Source organism: Eutrema salsugineum, unplaced genomic scaffold (assembly GCF_000478725.1).
Source record: "Eutrema salsugineum unplaced genomic scaffold, Eutsalg1_0 scaffold_4, whole genome shotgun sequence".
Classification (NCBI taxonomy): domain Eukaryota; kingdom Viridiplantae; phylum Streptophyta; class Magnoliopsida; order Brassicales; family Brassicaceae; genus Eutrema; species Eutrema salsugineum.
The window spans coordinates 10,943,124-10,960,131 of record NW_006256686.1 but is presented as its reverse complement, the minus strand read 5'-3'; the positions used below and the strand labels follow the sequence as shown (position 1 = coordinate 10,960,131).

Genomic DNA, 17,008 nt, shown 5'->3' with positions numbered 1-17,008 from the left:
GTTATAAAGTGAAGACAGGAAATGAAGATGAAGTCTGTCTTCTTAAAAAATCCCTGTACGGGCTTAAACAAGCGCCAAGACAGTGGAATCAACGGTTTAACAACTTCATGAAGAACTCAGGATACAAGAGAAGCAACTACGATAGCTGCATCTACTACAGAGAGCTGGATGATCATACATACATCTACCTACTTCTATATGTAGATGATATGTTGATTGCAGCAAAAGACAGAAGGAAGATCCAAGAACTAAAGGATCTGCTAAGCTCTGAATTCGAAATGAAGGATCTAGGGGAAGCAAGGAAGATATTGGGTGTGGAAATCAAAAGGAACAGACAAAGAGGTACTTTGGAAGTATCTCAGAATGACTACCTTAAAAGGGTTCTACAGATGTACAGAATGGATCAGTCAAAAGGGGTTCAAACACAGTTAGGGACTCACTTCAAACTCAAGTCTGCAACGGAAGAAGAGTGGGCATCTCAGGCAGAATACATGAAGTCAGTGCCTTATTCGAATGCTGTTGGAAGCATCATGTATTCCATGATAGGAACAAGACCCGACTTAGCGTATCCATTATGCGTTGTAAGTCGGTTCATGAGTAAGCCTACAAAAGAACACTGGTTGGCAGTAAAGTGGATCTTGAGGTACATCAAAGGATCAGAGGGTTCAAAGCTGAGCTACAAGAAGCACGACAATGTTGAGATCAGAGGATTCTGCGATTCAGACTATGCGGCTGACCAAGACAGGAGGAGGTCAGTAACAGGTTTTGTGTTCACTTCGGGTGGGAATGCTATCAGTTGGAAATCAGGACTTCAAAAGGTTGTTGCACTATCTACTACAGAAGCTGAATACATGGCGCTAACAGAGGCAGTGAAGGAAGCAGTTTGGCTCAAGGGTCTCACAGGTGAGCTGGGTTATGAACAAGAAAAGGTTGAAGTCATGTGTGATTCTCAGAGTGCCATAGCTTTGGCAAAGAACTCTGTTCATCACGAGAGGACTAAGCACATAGATGTGCGTCTACACTTTATTCGGGACATGATTGCAGAAGGAGAAATCAAAGTCTCCAAGGTATCAACGTTATGGAATCCTGCAGATATTTTTACAAAGATTGTTCCAGTGAGCAAACTTCAAAAGGCATTGGAGTTGCTCAACATTTCAAGACACTAATCAGTAGTGAAAGAATCCGGAAAAGGGAAAATCCAAGGACACTAAGACAAGGTTAAAAGTGGTATGTGGTTATCAAACCAAGGAGGAGTTTTGTGGTGGTTAGTTTGATACCACAAAGGAGTTAGTCTATGTTCGGACTCTGTTAAGAAAGAGGCTTCTGATCAAAGTCTCTATCAGGTGCAGAGTGTCTCAACCTCTCTATCAGATATGAGAGAAAATCAAAGACTCTGTCCGAAAGAAAAGGTTTCTATCACTTAGGCAAACTCACGACAAAATGGAGGGAAGGAAGATGATGCGGATCCCAAGACAAGCCTTCTCATCCCGAGGACGAACTCCCACAGAAAGCGACTTGTTTCTACCTAATGTACTATCTACACACGCAGAGGAGACAAGAGCGTGCTACAAGTCTGAAGAAGCAGAGCCTGCAGCAACTTCTTCTTATCTTCATCTCGCTAAGTGACAAGCTAACTAGAGTTCAAGACTCGAGTTTAGTGCCGTTGTCACATGAGTTAACTCAGGGTATAAAACAGAGTCAAATGGTTTTGTACAGAGACAGGCGTGTGTAGAAAGAGTTAGAACAGAGAGGTTGTAAGTGACAAAAGAAGCACCTTGAGTGCTAAAGGTCTTAGTGGATTTTCCGGAAGCTTTTCTGGCGAGACGTAGCGACCAAGTTTGGGTCGTGAACTCGTTAAATTCTGGGTGTCACTTTACATTTATGTTCTTTAGTTTCTAAACACACGAGTGAATCGATTCAATAGAGAGAGAAGAGAGAGTTCTTGGTTCATTACAAATATCATAACTTTGGTGCTTACAAGAACTAAGCTTTACATGTATAAACAAACAACTATTTTCAGGTCTGTTGTTGTTGAACTACCAAAACAGAAACCCTATTCTCGAGATCTCTAGCAGCTAACAAATCTCCAATGACACCTAACTCCGAGAGTTCGATCCACTCCGTGAGTCCTGAGAAGTCCGGTTTTGCCTTGCTGTGATCTCTCCCGACCACCATAAGATCATAATCCTGAGAGAGCAATCGGATGGTGGTGGCCACTTCAGGACCACCCCTCATAGTCCTCTCTGTGTATGCGATACAATTAGTTGCCTCTGTACATTTCAGATCCTCCAAAACCTCGTGATCAAGAATGTGTTCAAAATTTGTAACCTCTGTTTCTTGATTAAAGATGAATCGGGTCACAGTTACATTGACCATTGGGTTCATTTTCATCCTCTTCACAAGTGACACTGCCTCGCGATCGTCTTTGCCTCCAATGAAAATCACACCAATATTGATACGATACTTTCTCGTGCCCCTGCGCGAGAACTGTCCACGGTCCACGAGTATCCCAATAGAACAAGGAGCGTGGTCAAGTAGCGACACGTTGAGACGCCTTATCGCCTCGTTGTCTGATTCAAACGCCCCCTCTATGGTCCACTTCCTCCCGGACGGGACGATAATCATCGACGTGATCTGATTCAGCGCGAGCGTGCAGATCTCGTCGTGCATCAGATTCTCATGAGTGTGAGCAGTGAACATGGTCAGTGTCACCGAATCCAACTCACTAAAGGCAAGGTTTGCGGTATGGATGTATGAGTTATTCATCAGTTTTTTTGAATTCTTGCTGTGTGAGATTAGAACGGGGATGACTTTACCCACAAGCTTCACGAGGTGGAGGACCGTGACCGCGATGGGAAGTTCTTTGTTCGGTGAGGACAATAATTGGAGGACTTTAATGGCTCCAGATATGTTCTCAGGTTTGTGCACGCAAGTGAGTATCCGGAGATCTGAGTTTAGCCTGAGACTCAAGATATTCTTTTTTTGGTAACCAACATACTTCCGCTTCGGATTGTACAAATTGGCCAAGGCTGCTGGGACAAAACCTGAATTTAATAGCGCATAAACGACCAAAAACGTGTATGTAGCCTGCGATATATACTGCAAAAATAAAGAACCATGTAAACATTAAAAGATCATAGCGAAATGGATTTTTTTTTTAAAAAAAAAGATTGATCTATGTGGGTAAGGGGATTACGGAATCATCGAATGTGGATTCGTAGAGAAAGATTTCGGAGAAACTCTTGCAACTTAAGAGGATGGCAACGGCAAAGGCCTCTTTGAGTGGTAACTTGCAGTACAAGCAAGGTAAAATGCCAGCGGCTAGTTTCAAAGCGAGCGTTAGGGCCATTAGGAACATGTTGTACATGATGTCGTCTAATGCGTATATGATCTTCATTATGTCACATCTCATCGTGCTGAACGCGATTGAGATCGGTATTAACACGCTCTTCGTTAGATCATAATACTTGGTTTCCAAAGTTGAACCTAAAGGTGGACCGTCTGGTATGATGAGGCCGACCGTAAATGGTCCCAAGAGATATTTCATATTGAAGAATTCAGAGTAAGCAGCAGAGCCAAGTGCGCTCAAAATCATAGCGTGTATATACCTATCCGCCACAGGTTTGCCTTCTGGTGTGCGTTTGACTACCCATTCTACGGCCGGCCTAAAAATGAAAAAGACAACGAGACAGAAGACAGTCACTGCTATAATGTCACGATAAGCTGTTTCAGGGGACACATTCTTGTATGTTCCCGCACTATAAGCAAGTATGCTAACAAAGACCCCAAGGACGTCATTGATCATGGATGCAGACAATACAAGACGACCAAGCTCTGAGTTAAGGATCTTGAGCTCAGATAGGACGTAAGTGACGGTTGGCAAGAGAATTGAGGATTGACTTGAGATAATCACAAGGCGCTCAGAGAGGACTTTCTTCGGTGGCATGTAATGAGGGTCAACATTGTCCGTGTAGAGGTTCCGGAAACATAAACCGCCGAATAGAGGCACTATGAAGGTCAAGATCCCGATCACAATGGGCAGCGGCCCGCTGTTGAACGCCAATCGACGGCTAATCCTAACTGACATTAAGAACGTAAACATGATGTTTCCACACACTGCGAAGCCTCTTAACGCTGCAGTTCCATCCAGCGCCGGATCAAACGATAGTTTCTCTGACGATTTCTCCAAAAGATCGAACAATTGAGGCCCAAGAATCAGACCAGCCTGAACATAATATATTGATATATTCAGAAGATTGAAACTATCTTGAATAGAAGGCATGATCGTTAAAATATGCGCTTAAATATCTTACGTGCCTATCACGTTACATATGAAATGGTACTTACCATGAAATGGGACACAATCTGGGAAATGCCTATGCATCTGAGAAGCCCGTGAGTCAAGACGATGGAAATGAATATGAGTAGTATCTGAATTTCCAGGAGAGGGAGTGAGTAACCGAAAACCGCATATGGCGATTTTGGGTTCTCCCATAATCCAAAAGAAGAGGTGTTGAAAAACAAGGATCTGCAACCAACGGCGATATTGGTTGTTGTATTCATAAATATGGGCCAAGCAACGAGAGAAATTATAGAATTTTGGTGTATCTGACTTCTGGGGAAGTTTAAAAAAAAAAAATAAGAAACAAAAAGACTATAGAGAACGTCTGAATCTTTGGATACGAGATTTCAAACGAGATGTCTAATCTTGGTTGTTTAATTTGTTCTGGTTTTTGATTAAGACTTAAGAGTTAGTTAGTCGGAAACTGTTTGGATTTTGGCGGGTATGATTTGTTATAACACAACAAATTCAGATAATTTTATCATGCTTAATTAATTTGCTGGCAACAAAATTTTCCTGTATTTAGAAACACGCATTTTCACATATTTAATTTTATTACTCTATAGATTTGTTCCTAATTTTGAAAAGTCCATTGGTTCCACAATATAATTTTATTTTCGTCAACAATTCCACAAATATTTTGTTGCCCAAAATTAGATATAGTAAAACTATCTGAATATGTGTTGTTATTGCTCAATGTCAAAAGTCAAATGCATATATATGTATAAGTCAACGTGTGTGTTATATTTTTAATTTTTTTGGGTATATAATTAAGTCTTTCCAGCTCCGGACAAGTAGGTGTTTCAACAAATTATACGCGCCAAAAATCCAAACAGCTTATGACAATAACTAACTCCTACGAAAAGAGATACTTATCGAAGACCAAAACAAAAAAAAAAACGACAAAAATATACCAACTCTTTTCAGAAGTCGTATCCAAAGTTTCACATGTTCTAATTCTTTTTTTTTCTTTTTTTTTTAAATCCCAAGAGGCAAGAGCTTATACACCAAGATTCTAACATTTTGCTCGTTTCTTGAGTCTTGACCCACGTTCGTATTCATGAACACGACGACCTACAACGAGGATATTTGCCAACCCTTATTATTCAACATCTCTTCCAATGGATTATGGGAGAATTTAAAGTCGCCCGGTATGATATTTGGGTTTTCATTGCCACTCATGGAGATTCAGATATTACTCATCTTGGCATCTATCGTCATGACTCATCACATGTTCCTCAAATGGATCGGCATTTCCCAGATCGCTTCCTATATGATCGTAAGTACCGTAATCTTGAGCAAAATTATCTTAATTTGTTTCCATATTTGCATCCCATTACATTACATTCATCCTGTTAACTGAAAGAATCATAATTAATAAAATTAAATGACAAGTACGTCCAGTTTTTTCCCATATATTTCAAAAATTAGTCTGGGTTTCCGCATGTAAATCTTTTAGTTAACTTGCCATGCACGTATGTGACTAGTACGTAACTTGGCAGAACGTAAGATGTTAAAGAAACGTTAGAAAAAAAAAAGAAGATATATAATTTCAATGTTTCTCATGTTTGCAGGCTGGTATAATTTTGGGACCTCATCTGTTTGATCTCAGGGAGAAGTCAGCACGGAAACTATCGTGGGATCCTGTGCTGAGTGGAAACGTGTCGTTAAGAGCCTTCTCGGCTTGTGGAGGCATGATGTTTACATTCCTAATGTCCGTAAAGACCAGTCGGCGAGTGGTCTTCAATACCGGACTGTTGCCCGTTTTTATTGGGATTTTGACCTTCATCGTTCCTCTGGTTATAGGCCTCGGTTTTCGGAACCTCTTCACTGATAACCTCAACCCAAACTACATGCCGCCAAAAAAGGCCCTCTCCGAGCGTTCTGTGATCTTTGCAACACAATCTTCGATACTCTTGCCCACCATAACCTATTTATTGTCGGAGCTCAATATACTTAACTCTGAGTTTGGTCGCCTTGCGTTGTCTGCATCCATTATCAATGACATTCTTAGTGTTTCTTTCATTGTACTCGCTTATTCTCTGGGAACATACAAAAACATCTCACACTCGACCGCCTACATTGACCTTATTGCGATGATCATCTTCTTTCTCCTCGTCTTTTTCGTTGTTAAGCCGGCCATGGAATGGATAGTAGAACAAACACCAGAAGGCAAACCTGTGGCGGATAGGTATGTACACATTGTAATATTAACAGTAATGGGCTCTGCCGTTTACTCCACGGCCTTTCACATGAAATACCTCTTGGGACCACTCATGATCGGCCTCGTTATACCAGAAGGTCCACCTTTAGGATCTACCTTAGAGGACAAGTATGAGAAGCTCACGTTAAACGTGTTCTTGCCAATCTCGATCGCATTCAGCACGATGCGATGTGATATTATGAAGATTGTTTACGACCTAGATGAAATCATATACAACATCTTCCTAATGGTGCTGACACTTGTCTTGAAACTAGTTGCGGGTATTGCATCTTGTTTGTACTGCAAGTTACCTCTCACGGAGTCCATAGCTCTTTCCATCCTCTTGAGCTGCAAGAGTTTCTCAGAGATCTTTCTTTACGAATCTACATTCGATGACAAGGTAATCCCTTTCCAAAGAAAAAAAAAAGCAAACTTTATAATCCATTTTGTTATGATCTATATTTATTTATATGGTGCTTTTTTGCAGTATATATCGCATGCAACATACTCGTTTTTGATCTTTTACGCGCTATTCTACTCTGGGATTGTCCCGCTAGCCATAAGGAGTATGTATGATCCAAAGCGGAAGTACATTGGTTACCAAAAAAGGAACATCTTGAGTCTAGAACCAGACTCAGATCTTCGTATCCTAACTTGTGTGCACAAACCTGAGTATATCTCTAGGGCCATTGAATTCATCCAATTATTGTCCTCGCCGAACCAAGAACTCCCCATAATGGTTACGGTCCTCCACCTCGTGAAGCTCGTGGGACAAATCGTCCCGGTCTTGATCTCGCACAACAAGAACTCAAAAAAATTGATCAATAACTCCTACATCCATACCGCAAACCTTGTCTTCAGCCAGTTTATCCAGGAGAGCTTGGATTCAACGAATGTGGCCATGTTCACAGCTCTCTCGCATGAAAACCTAATGCATGAAGATATCTGCATGCTCGCACTAGACCAGACATCGTCCATGATTGTAGTCCCGTCTGGAAGAACATGGACCATTGATGGGGCGTTTGAGGCAGACGATCCGGCCATAAGGCGTCTTAACACCTCACTACTCGAATATGCGCCATGTTCTATTGGGATATTTGTGGATCGTGGACAGTTCTTTCGTAAAAGTCAGAGAAGGGACAACATTAACGTATGTATGATATTTATTGGAGGCAAAGACGATCGCGAGGCATTGTCATTGGTGACTAGGATGAAACACAACCCAAACGTCCGTGTGGCTGTGATTCGACTAGTATCTAACCTAGAAACAGATTCGACGAACTGGGATTACATTCTTGATCACGAGGTTATAACAGGATTGAAAGATTCGGAGGAAACAAAAAATATATCATATACAGAAAGGACTGTGACCGGTGGTCCTGAAGTGGCTACTTCAGTTCGACTGCTCGCAGAAGAGTATGATCTTATGGTGGTTGGGAGAGATCATGGAATGTCATCACCAGATTTTTCAGGACTGAAAGAATGGATAGAACTACCAGAGTTAGGTGTCATTGGAGATTTGTTGGCAGTTAAAGATCTTAGATCTAGGGCCTGTGTTTTGGTAGTTCAACAGCAACATCACTCATGAAATATTCATTAAGAATTTTGTCAACAACACAAATATATTATTTTAGGACAAGATATTAGAACATGTTTAATAGTTCAATGGAGAAGCTAGGTAATATCAGCTGAAATGTATAGAATCTAAAACATTGCTAATTCCAAAACTATGTTCCTTTGAATTTGTACAGACTAAATCTTACTAGCAACTACAACAAGAGCTGAAAAAGTTGGATTTTACAGGTACGCTATACAAATTGAATAGCCAAAATTTTCATAGATGATGATGATATTACAGGAGAAGAAAATTCATAATCAAATTACAAAATGCCAAAGTAAACTCAGGTCCATCTTAATTATTTTGACGATCATAAACACAATATAAAATATAGATCCTCTATTTATATCATAAAAACATTTAAAAAAAAAATGATCAATAAATGTGTTAAAAACATATACGAATGAGATCTACGATTGGTTTTGTTTATGAATAGATCTTTATGTTTGGTTTCATAACAATAACAAACTTGAACCTAAGCCAAGAAAATGCTTTATGATTATTATTAATAAATTGCTGGTTCGAACCCCCAACGGCAATCCAAACCTATGTGATATCGATTATCCAATTTCTTCAGTGAAGCTTCGATGTTTTCGATGAAACTCGTGAAGTCAAAACGTGGATCCACTTTCTTGTTCTCATAGTCCCAGTAAAGATTCACTTTGAAATCTACCAAGATGTACAACTTCACATAAGGCCTCGCTTTCTTCGCTTCCCCACCCAGTATATACTGTGTAACCATTTCTTATTAAAAACATTAAAACAGCAACAAAATCACATCCTTAAACAACAAATGCCGAGACAGATTTTAGTATCATTCGTACATGACTTGGGCAGATTTTCATTCCATGATCAACTTCAAACATATGATTTACAACAAAAAAAACATGGACACATCTCTCAACTATCTTTCAACAAAAAAGTGGAAGTAACAAATCCACAGTTCTATTTACAAACTTCGCGTTTAGTACCTTCTATGAATAATAACAAAACATGAATCTATCGGTTCCCCCCTTCCACCCCATCAAACTTTGCCTACCTTTCATAAATAACAATGAAAATAACAACGAATAGCCTAAAGTATTGTTCAGAATTCGCCAAGATCAAACATCATCTTTTGAAACATCATCTTTTGAAAATTCATCTTATGCTTATAGGGATTAGATACATAAAAAAAACACTAAGGAACAAAAACAAGATATGCTTGTAGGTCTATTAAAACAAAGAAAAAAAAAACTAATAAAGAGTATTTCGATACAAAATACACAAAATCATGTTCACTATGCGTAATAAACATCATAAAGGTGTATATAGCAAAAGTTATGACATAAGCAAAAAGAGATGAAATGATGCCTTTGTAAATAAACAAAGAGGCAAAAGGATTTTTTAAATACACAAACCAATAACATGATTAAGTTCAATAGTCAAAAACATATTAAAGAATCACGCCGTTTGTTTTCAATTTAGCGTTATCAAAAAACAAACAAACTTACTTATTTTCTAATTTTTTTATTAACGACATCCCATCGTATATAAAGTACGTATTTCATTAATACACAGAATAGTTTGGAGCTGTAAAAGGCATTTCAAAAATGTCATGGATTAAAAAAACTTAGGTCGTTCGAAATAAAAAAATGACTTAACATCAATTTGATAAATCTCAAAAATACTACTAAAATAAGTTTTCATTTCAAACATTTTATTAGTTTTTTTTTCTTCTTCCAAAATTACCACAAACACACAAAAACCATAACATTAAAACTAAACATTTAAACCTCAGAACTAAACCCTAAATCATAAAAACAAACCCTAAACATAAAATTCTAAACCGAATTTCAAATATTTAAATTCTTACCTTTAAATATTAATTTTTAATAATTGTGATATTTGTGGAAAAAACAAATTATTGGTAGTTTTGGGAAAAAAAACTAGTGATAGTATGCTTATAACAAAAACTTATTTTAGTAGAATTTTAAGGAGTTTTTCTATCAATAAAGCACAAAATTGATTATATACAATTTTCACCAGGCATGGCATAGATTTATAAATATATGAGTGTTGAATAAATGCAAAATGCGCAAGCGATATATATATATATATATATATATATATATATATATATATATATATATATATATAAAAAAATAGACAGTTATATTATGTATGACACATTGCGGAACCAAAATCATAGTTTTTCTTTCTCAAAAATCTTGATATGGAAAAAAAAAAACTAAAAAATCACATTTCATCAAAAAAAAAAAATTGAATTTGCTAGTGTTAGGAGTAGCCAATCTAAGTAACCCAACTCAATCCAATTTAATCCAATCCAATTAAACTCATTTAGTTTGGATATGAGTTTTCATGAATACTTATTTAAGTCTAATAATTTATATTAATTTAGATTTGGGTTATTTGGATTGGTCATTAGATAATAAAAAAATCCAAATAAATTTTAATCTTGTTTTTACTTTTTATATATATTACATAGATTATCTATCTATAATATTATTTGCAAAGTCAAAAATCTTATATGTCGTCTCCAGAGCGATTTGCTTATGTGTCATTATTAAAATTTATATATGTGTTATTTTAATTAATTCTGATAGGACGGTCATTAATCATATGTGTCAATATGTGTGATATGGCTTTTTTCATCGATTATAGATCATTGAATTTGTTAATGGACCAGCGGTTTTAATCTCGTTCATAGCCACCGAATCTGTTAAATGAGTCACCAACATAAAAACTCTAAACCCTAAAGCATCTATCATACTCTATATATGCTCGTATCATGTTCCTCTTCTTTATTGTTCCTAAACATCTTTTTAAATATTCGTGTTCGTAAATGTTTTGGAGTAATCAGGTATTTTTCGTAAATATAAATTGACCTAAGCTTCTTTATTGTTTTTCCTTAAAGCAATCTTCATGACCGAGCACATATTTAGTTCTGTTATGTTCTTTTTACTATTTTGTGTTTGAATTTGTTTCTTTTAATTCAAGTTTGTAGTCTGATCTGCTCAAAGTTTAATCCCTAGAGCTACTCTGCAAGAGCACAGATGTGCAGTTGTAGTATATAGGGGTCGAACCACAGAGATGAGAGATTCACTCAATAGACCTAAAAGACTTGAATTATGCTAAGCAGAAATAACAAAACTGAAAACAACAAGACAATGAAAATGGTTTTAAATTCAATGGGAAGGAATTAGGTCCAGGGTGTTTCTCAAGAAATCAGAGAATGCAGATAAATTAACTAGTCAGGATTCAGGTTAAGCGCGGTTCTTGAACTCAAATCACGAAATTATAATTAACCAACTTTCGTTACGAGAATTATCTAAGTCTAAATCCTAGAATCCCAAATTTCTTTGCAAATCCTAAACATATAAACTAGCCTTAAGTGCAGGTTCGATATGTTCACAGAGTATGTAAACCAAATTTCTTTGTGGATAGCTACTTTGCTCACCCTAGGTTTTTTTCCAGTTATTCAATTACACTTTCGTGTCAATCAATTAACCTAAGATCTAAGTTCTAGGTGATCAGTCTAGAATTAGTTTTAAAACAACCTATGGTGAAGAACTAATCAGATTATGAACCCTAACTAGCAAATCAATCCAACATTCAATGAAATCCCTTATGAGAACCCTAAACCTAAAAAGCTAACTACTCAGACATTAATATTGAAGCAACAGACATGAATGAATATATTGCAAATAAGAAATCACTGAATAAATAACAGGGGTTCGAAATCTTCTCTCAAAACGAACAGAGTTCAAACTTGTCTCTCCAAAAGCTCTCAAAAGTAAAGATGACAAAAGTTTTCTCTCTGAAAGTCTAAAAGTAAAAAGGTATCGATGAAGGAGGCAGAAAACCTTTCTTAAATCTAAAACCATGTTTTGGGCCTTTTTATAAATATTAAAGACTTCAGGGCTTCACAGATTCTTCAGAAATTGGATAAAATCACGTTTTTTCTTTTATGGTCTTCGATGTCACTCGACACTAACAAGTGTGTCGCTCGACACTAACAAGTGTGTCGCTCGACACTCATGCACAGCTGAAATCATCCTTCACGAAAATCAATCCGTTTAGCTCCAAAATGCTCTAAAATCTCCAATTAAGCTCCAAATGTACCTAGGACCTGTAAAGACCCCAAAAAACTCGAAAAACACTAAAAAGACTCTATAAATAAGACCTATATCATGGTCAAAAACCATAAAAGCATGATATATCAAATCCTCCAGACTTAGCATTTGCTTGCCCTTAAGCAAACAGAAGACCATGCCAGAGAAAGAGGTTTGAAAAACACAGAGATTCAACTTTTCAATGGAACATCGCTTTGGTCGCTCACCCTGTGATTCAAATACTGCTTCATCATTCCAAATCAAACTACCATGTACTTCTCCGCAGATTAAGTCCAAAATTCCACAACATTGTCCATAAACCCTCATTGATGGGTCTCACTGATGATTCAGATGCCAAGAACCTTCTAGACTCTTACTCAAACAAATCAGCCATATAATCCTTTGGTACTTTTCTCTGCCCAAGACTTATTCTTTTCGCACACTCATCATCATTTTTTTATGGCATATACACGATAAGGTTAAAGCTGCGAGTACTGATGGTGTTTGCCATCGAATCCTCGATTTGTCCCCTTATCTTGTATCAAAGGTTTTCAGCGAATAGTGGGGTCATAGGAAATTTTCCTACCCCTCGCTTCCTTCCTTCGTGTGATCATTCCTACTTAGAAGTGAAATAATGAGATCCTTGGAAATTTTCCTAGCCATTCACTCCTAAAAGAAAAATCATCTCAATCTTTTCGTCTTTTTTTTTCTCTTTTTTTTTAGCTTGTCATAAAGGAGAGAAACACCAACATTAGATTTCACACAGACTTTCATTTGTCAAGTATTAACGAGGAATCAAGCTCTATGAACATCAGTCACATCAATGAGGTAAAAGAAAGCGTTCAGAAATTAGCTCATGTTAGTGGACTTTGTTGGAAATGTGGACGCCTCTAGTCGTCTGGTCAGCCTTTAGATTTTTTATTAGTCGGATCTAGACTGAATCTACAGCAATGGTCACTTAGATGAAAGGTCAGCACAATAATCCCAAGAAAAGCATCATAATCTCCAACCGGTTTTGACTCAAATACAATTTGACACGACTGACTCTAAGAGAAACGAACACAATGTCAGCAACTACCTCCCCTAGACTTAAACAACACTGTCCCCAATGTTATCAAGTCTGAAGTTGGTAAAAGAAACCAAAAAGAATTGAAGAAATGCAGTAAAAGCGGAGAAGTTACCTGGCTGTGACACTGGTGTCGACCAACACCAATGCTGGTGTCGCTCAACACTGACCATTTTTTTTTAACTGGTGTCGACTGACACTGATGGTGGTGTCGCTCGACACCAATCACTTCGTATCTGCTACACTTAAAACACAAAAACGAAAAACAAAAATCAAAAGAAACAAAAAGACTTATGTACAGATTTACCAGTGGGTTGCCTTCCACCAAGCACTTGTTTTAAGTCATTAGCTTGACTTGACGGAGGTTCACGCAGAGGGTGCATTATCCAGAGGCATTATGTGCCCTTCTGAAATTTTGGCTTTTGCCCAATAGTGTTTCACCCTTTGTCCATTCACTGTGAACTCCTTGCCGTCAGAGTTGATCAGAACGATAGCACCATATGGCCTGACCTCCTTGATGGTAAAGGGACCTGATCAACAAAAACGCAATTTTCTAGGAAACAATTGCAAACGAGAGTTATACAGAAGTACCTGGTCATTTGGTTCAAAGTGCCTGGAGAGGATCTTCTTATCATGATACGCCTTGGTGCTCTCTTTTTACAGCTTCGAGTTTTCATAGGCGTGGTATCTGATCGCATCCAACTCATTCAACTGAACCAGTCTCCTCTCAGCAGCAGATTTGATGCCGAACTTCATCTGTTTTAAGAAGAGTTTTGATTACTTGTGAAGGTACTCCTCTGATTATTTCCACTGTAGTTCATGTTTCCTTGCTGAGTACCAAATCTCTGACCCTGAAATCCAGCTCCATTGATGAAATTAACATCCTCTTCCTCAGGTTCTTCTTCTGTTTCAAAACTCTCAACCTCTGCAGCGAATTTTACAGATTTCTTACCCACAAGAAGACTATGCACAGAGTCCAGTAGCTTTCACCTCAGCAATCTGCGATCCATCCATGTTTCCAGCCTGCTTCATGCACTCATAATCAACATTCTTGGTACTATTGCTCGATGCCAAGTTCTCAATAAGCACAACAGCATCTTCAGGATATCTGGTGTTGAAATTCCCATTGCTTGCAGCATCAAGAGCCATCTGATACCTCCAATCAACACCTCTGAAGAAAATACCCAACAGCTGAATATCACTGAAACCATGATGTAGACAATCTCTCTGATATGACTTGAATCTCACCCAAGCAACCTTGAATGCTTCAGTTGGTCCTTGAGAAAACGTTGAGATTTTGAGTCTCAGTTCCTCAGACCTGGCATCATCATAGAAATTATGCAGAAAGGCGTTTCTGGTCTCCTCCCAAGTAGTTAGTGATCCTGGCTCCAACTGCTTCAGCCAGTTAGCTGCTTCTCCAGCAAGAGAGTAAGGAAACAGCTTACAGAAGAGGTAATCATTGAACACTCCATTGTACTTGATTCTGGTAACCAAGTCCTCAAACCTCTCGATGTGATCCATCGGGTGCTCATGAGAAAAACCATGAAAGGGATGCTGACCCACAAGAGTGTAGTACACAGGCTTCAGCTCAAAGTCATTCCTCTGAAACGCAGGAGCGCGAATCGCAGACCGATTTGCATAGTATTGCTCAGGTCTGTTGTAGTCACCAAGTGTCCTGTCTCGAGCAACTACAGGGTTCCTCACGTTCTGGTCCGCTGGGACGTTCCTCTGATTTGGAACAATCACAGCATTCTCCTGGTTCTGAATTACAAGAGCATTCCTCTGGTTACCACGCGCCGCAGGTGCTGCGTTCTCATCAACAACATCCACCGGTAAAGGTTCCGGAGGGATGATGTTGCTCTCTCCATCAAGTCGGTGGCCTCTCTCATTGCACACATGGCCTTCTTGATCTCTCCAGATTCCAGCATCATCACGAACAAGTCTGTTTGCGTTCTCCATCTCTGCCGGTTTCTTTGTTTTTCTGTTCGTTCGCTCTAACTCTGCTAGCTCCTCGTTGTTCAAATTCACTAGTGGGATGCCCTTGCTGCTTCTGGTTCCACGAGTATGCATACACCTGAAACACAAGAGACAAAGAGAAAGAGCAATGTAAGTAACAAAATAAAAGTAAAATTAAACAAAAATGACTGGTGTCGCGCAACACCACTAGGGGTGTCGCTCGACACTAAGAAAAACTTAGTCGAAACTCAAGATCGAAATTCAAATGGTGAAAATCAAGTCCCCGGCAACGGCGCCAAAACTTGATCTGCTCAAAGTTTAATCCCTAGAGCTACTCTGCAAGAGCACAGATGTGCAGTTGTAGTATGTAAGGGTCGAACCACAGAGACGAGAGATTCACTCAATAGACCTAAAAGACTTGAATTATGCTAAGCAGAAATAACAAAACTGAAAACAACAAGATAATGAAAATTGTTTTTAAATTCGATGGGAAGGAATTAGGTCCAGGGTGTTTCTCAAGAAATCAGAAAATGCAGATAAATTAACTAGTCAGGATTCAGGTTAAGCGCGGTTCTTGAACTCAAATCACGAAATTATAATTAACCAACTTTCGTTACGAGAATTATCTAAGTCTAAATCCTAGAATCCCAAATTTCTTTTCAAATCCTAAACATATAAACTAGCCTTAAGTGCAGGTTCGATATGTTCACAAAGTATGTAAACCAAATTTCTTTGTGGATAGCTACTTTGCTCACCCTAGGTTTTTTTCCAGTTATTCAATTACACTTTCGTGTCAATCAATTAACCTAAGATCTAAGTTCTAGGTGATCAGTCCAGAATTAGTTTTAAAACAACCTATGGTGAAGAACTAATCAGATTATGAACCCTAACTAGCAAATCAATCCAACATTCAATGAAATCCCTTATGAGAACCCTAAACCTAAAAAGCTAACTACTCAGACATTAATATTGAAGCAACAGACATGAATGAATATATTGCAAATAAGAAATCACTGAATAAATAACAGGGGTTCGAAATCTTCTCTCAAAACGAACAGAGTTCAGACTTGTCTCTCCAAAAGCTGTCTAAAGTAAAGATGACAAAAGTTTTCTCTCTGAAAGTCTAAAAGTAAAAAAGTATCGATGAAGGAGGCAGAAAACCCTTTTTAAATCTAAAAACACGTTGGGACTTTTTGTAAATATTAAAGACTTCATGGCTTCACAGATTCTTCAGAAATTGGATAAAATTACGTTTTTCCTTTTATGGTCTTGGTTTCGCTCGACACTAACAAGTGTGTCGTTCGACACTCATGCACAGCTGAAATCATCCTTCACGAAAATCAATTCGTTTAGCTCCAAAATGCTCCAAAATCTCCAATTAAGCTTCAAACGTACCTAGAACCTGTAAAGACCCCAAAAGACTCGAAAAACACTCAAAAGACTCTATAAATAAGACCTATATCATGGTCAAAAACCATAAAAACCATGATATATCATAGTCTTATATTGAAATATACCTTCCACCATGCTGATTTGATTAAGTTATCTTCGTTGGTGGTTTATACAATGTACAACATATCAAGAGGTAGGCTTATCGATTTGTTCTGTTGTTATATTCGTTCGGTTTACTTTTTATACAATTAGACAATTTATGATGCATCACTTAAATTTTTTAGAGATGCATCACTTATTCTTTTTAGAGATGCAT

General features: G+C 38.0%; 2 protein-coding genes and 1 non-coding gene across 3 annotated transcripts; 2 read left to right on the top strand and 1 right to left on the bottom strand.

The window, feature by feature from the left end:
- Nucleotides 1-2,016: 2,016 nt before the first annotated feature.
- Nucleotides 2,017-4,563, bottom strand: LOC18013597 (cation/H(+) antiporter 12). Its single transcript, XM_006419026.1, has 3 exons — nucleotides 4,348-4,563; nucleotides 3,197-4,225; nucleotides 2,017-3,099 (listed from the first exon to the last, which is right to left on the bottom strand). Exons 1-3 carry the CDS (start codon nucleotides 4,561-4,563, stop codon nucleotides 2,017-2,019), a joined length of 2,328 nt encoding a protein of 775 aa, XP_006419089.1.
- Nucleotides 4,564-5,402: 839 nt separating this feature from the next.
- Nucleotides 5,403-8,133, top strand: LOC18013596 (cation/H(+) antiporter 12). The gene is made up of 3 exons (XM_006419025.1): nucleotides 5,403-5,621; nucleotides 5,917-6,945; nucleotides 7,033-8,133. Exons 1-3 carry the CDS (start codon nucleotides 5,403-5,405, stop codon nucleotides 8,131-8,133), a joined length of 2,349 nt encoding a protein of 782 aa, XP_006419088.1.
- Nucleotides 8,134-14,548: 6,415 nt separating this feature from the next.
- Nucleotides 14,549-14,655, top strand: LOC112084982. The gene has a single exon (XR_002898627.1). It is a non-coding gene; the product is annotated as a small nucleolar RNA R71 (small nucleolar RNA).
- Nucleotides 14,656-17,008: the final 2,353 nt, after the last annotated feature.

What these genes read in the sequence shown, in the direction of transcription:
- LOC18013597 (XM_006419026.1), bottom strand. Translation starts at nt 4,563, where the DNA reads ATGAATACAACAACCAATATCGCCGTTGGTTGCAGATCCTTGTTTTTC. An exon ending in AGATTGTGTCCCATTTCATG is followed by an intron (nt 4,226 to 4,347) that starts GTAAGTACCATT and finishes TATTATGTTCAG; the next exon opens with GCTGGTCTGATTCTTGGGCC. An exon ending in AATCCACATTCGATGATTCC is followed by an intron (nt 3,100 to 3,196) that starts GTAATCCCCTTA and finishes TTATTTTTGCAG; the next exon opens with TATATATCGCAGGCTACATA.
- LOC18013596 (XM_006419025.1), top strand. Translation starts at nt 5,403, where the DNA reads ATGAACACGACGACCTACAACGAGGATATTTGCCAACCCTTATTATTC. An exon ending in AGATCGCTTCCTATATGATC is followed by an intron (nt 5,622 to 5,916) that starts GTAAGTACCGTA and finishes TCATGTTTGCAG; the next exon opens with GCTGGTATAATTTTGGGACC. An exon ending in AATCTACATTCGATGACAAG is followed by an intron (nt 6,946 to 7,032) that starts GTAATCCCTTTC and finishes GCTTTTTTGCAG; the next exon opens with TATATATCGCATGCAACATA.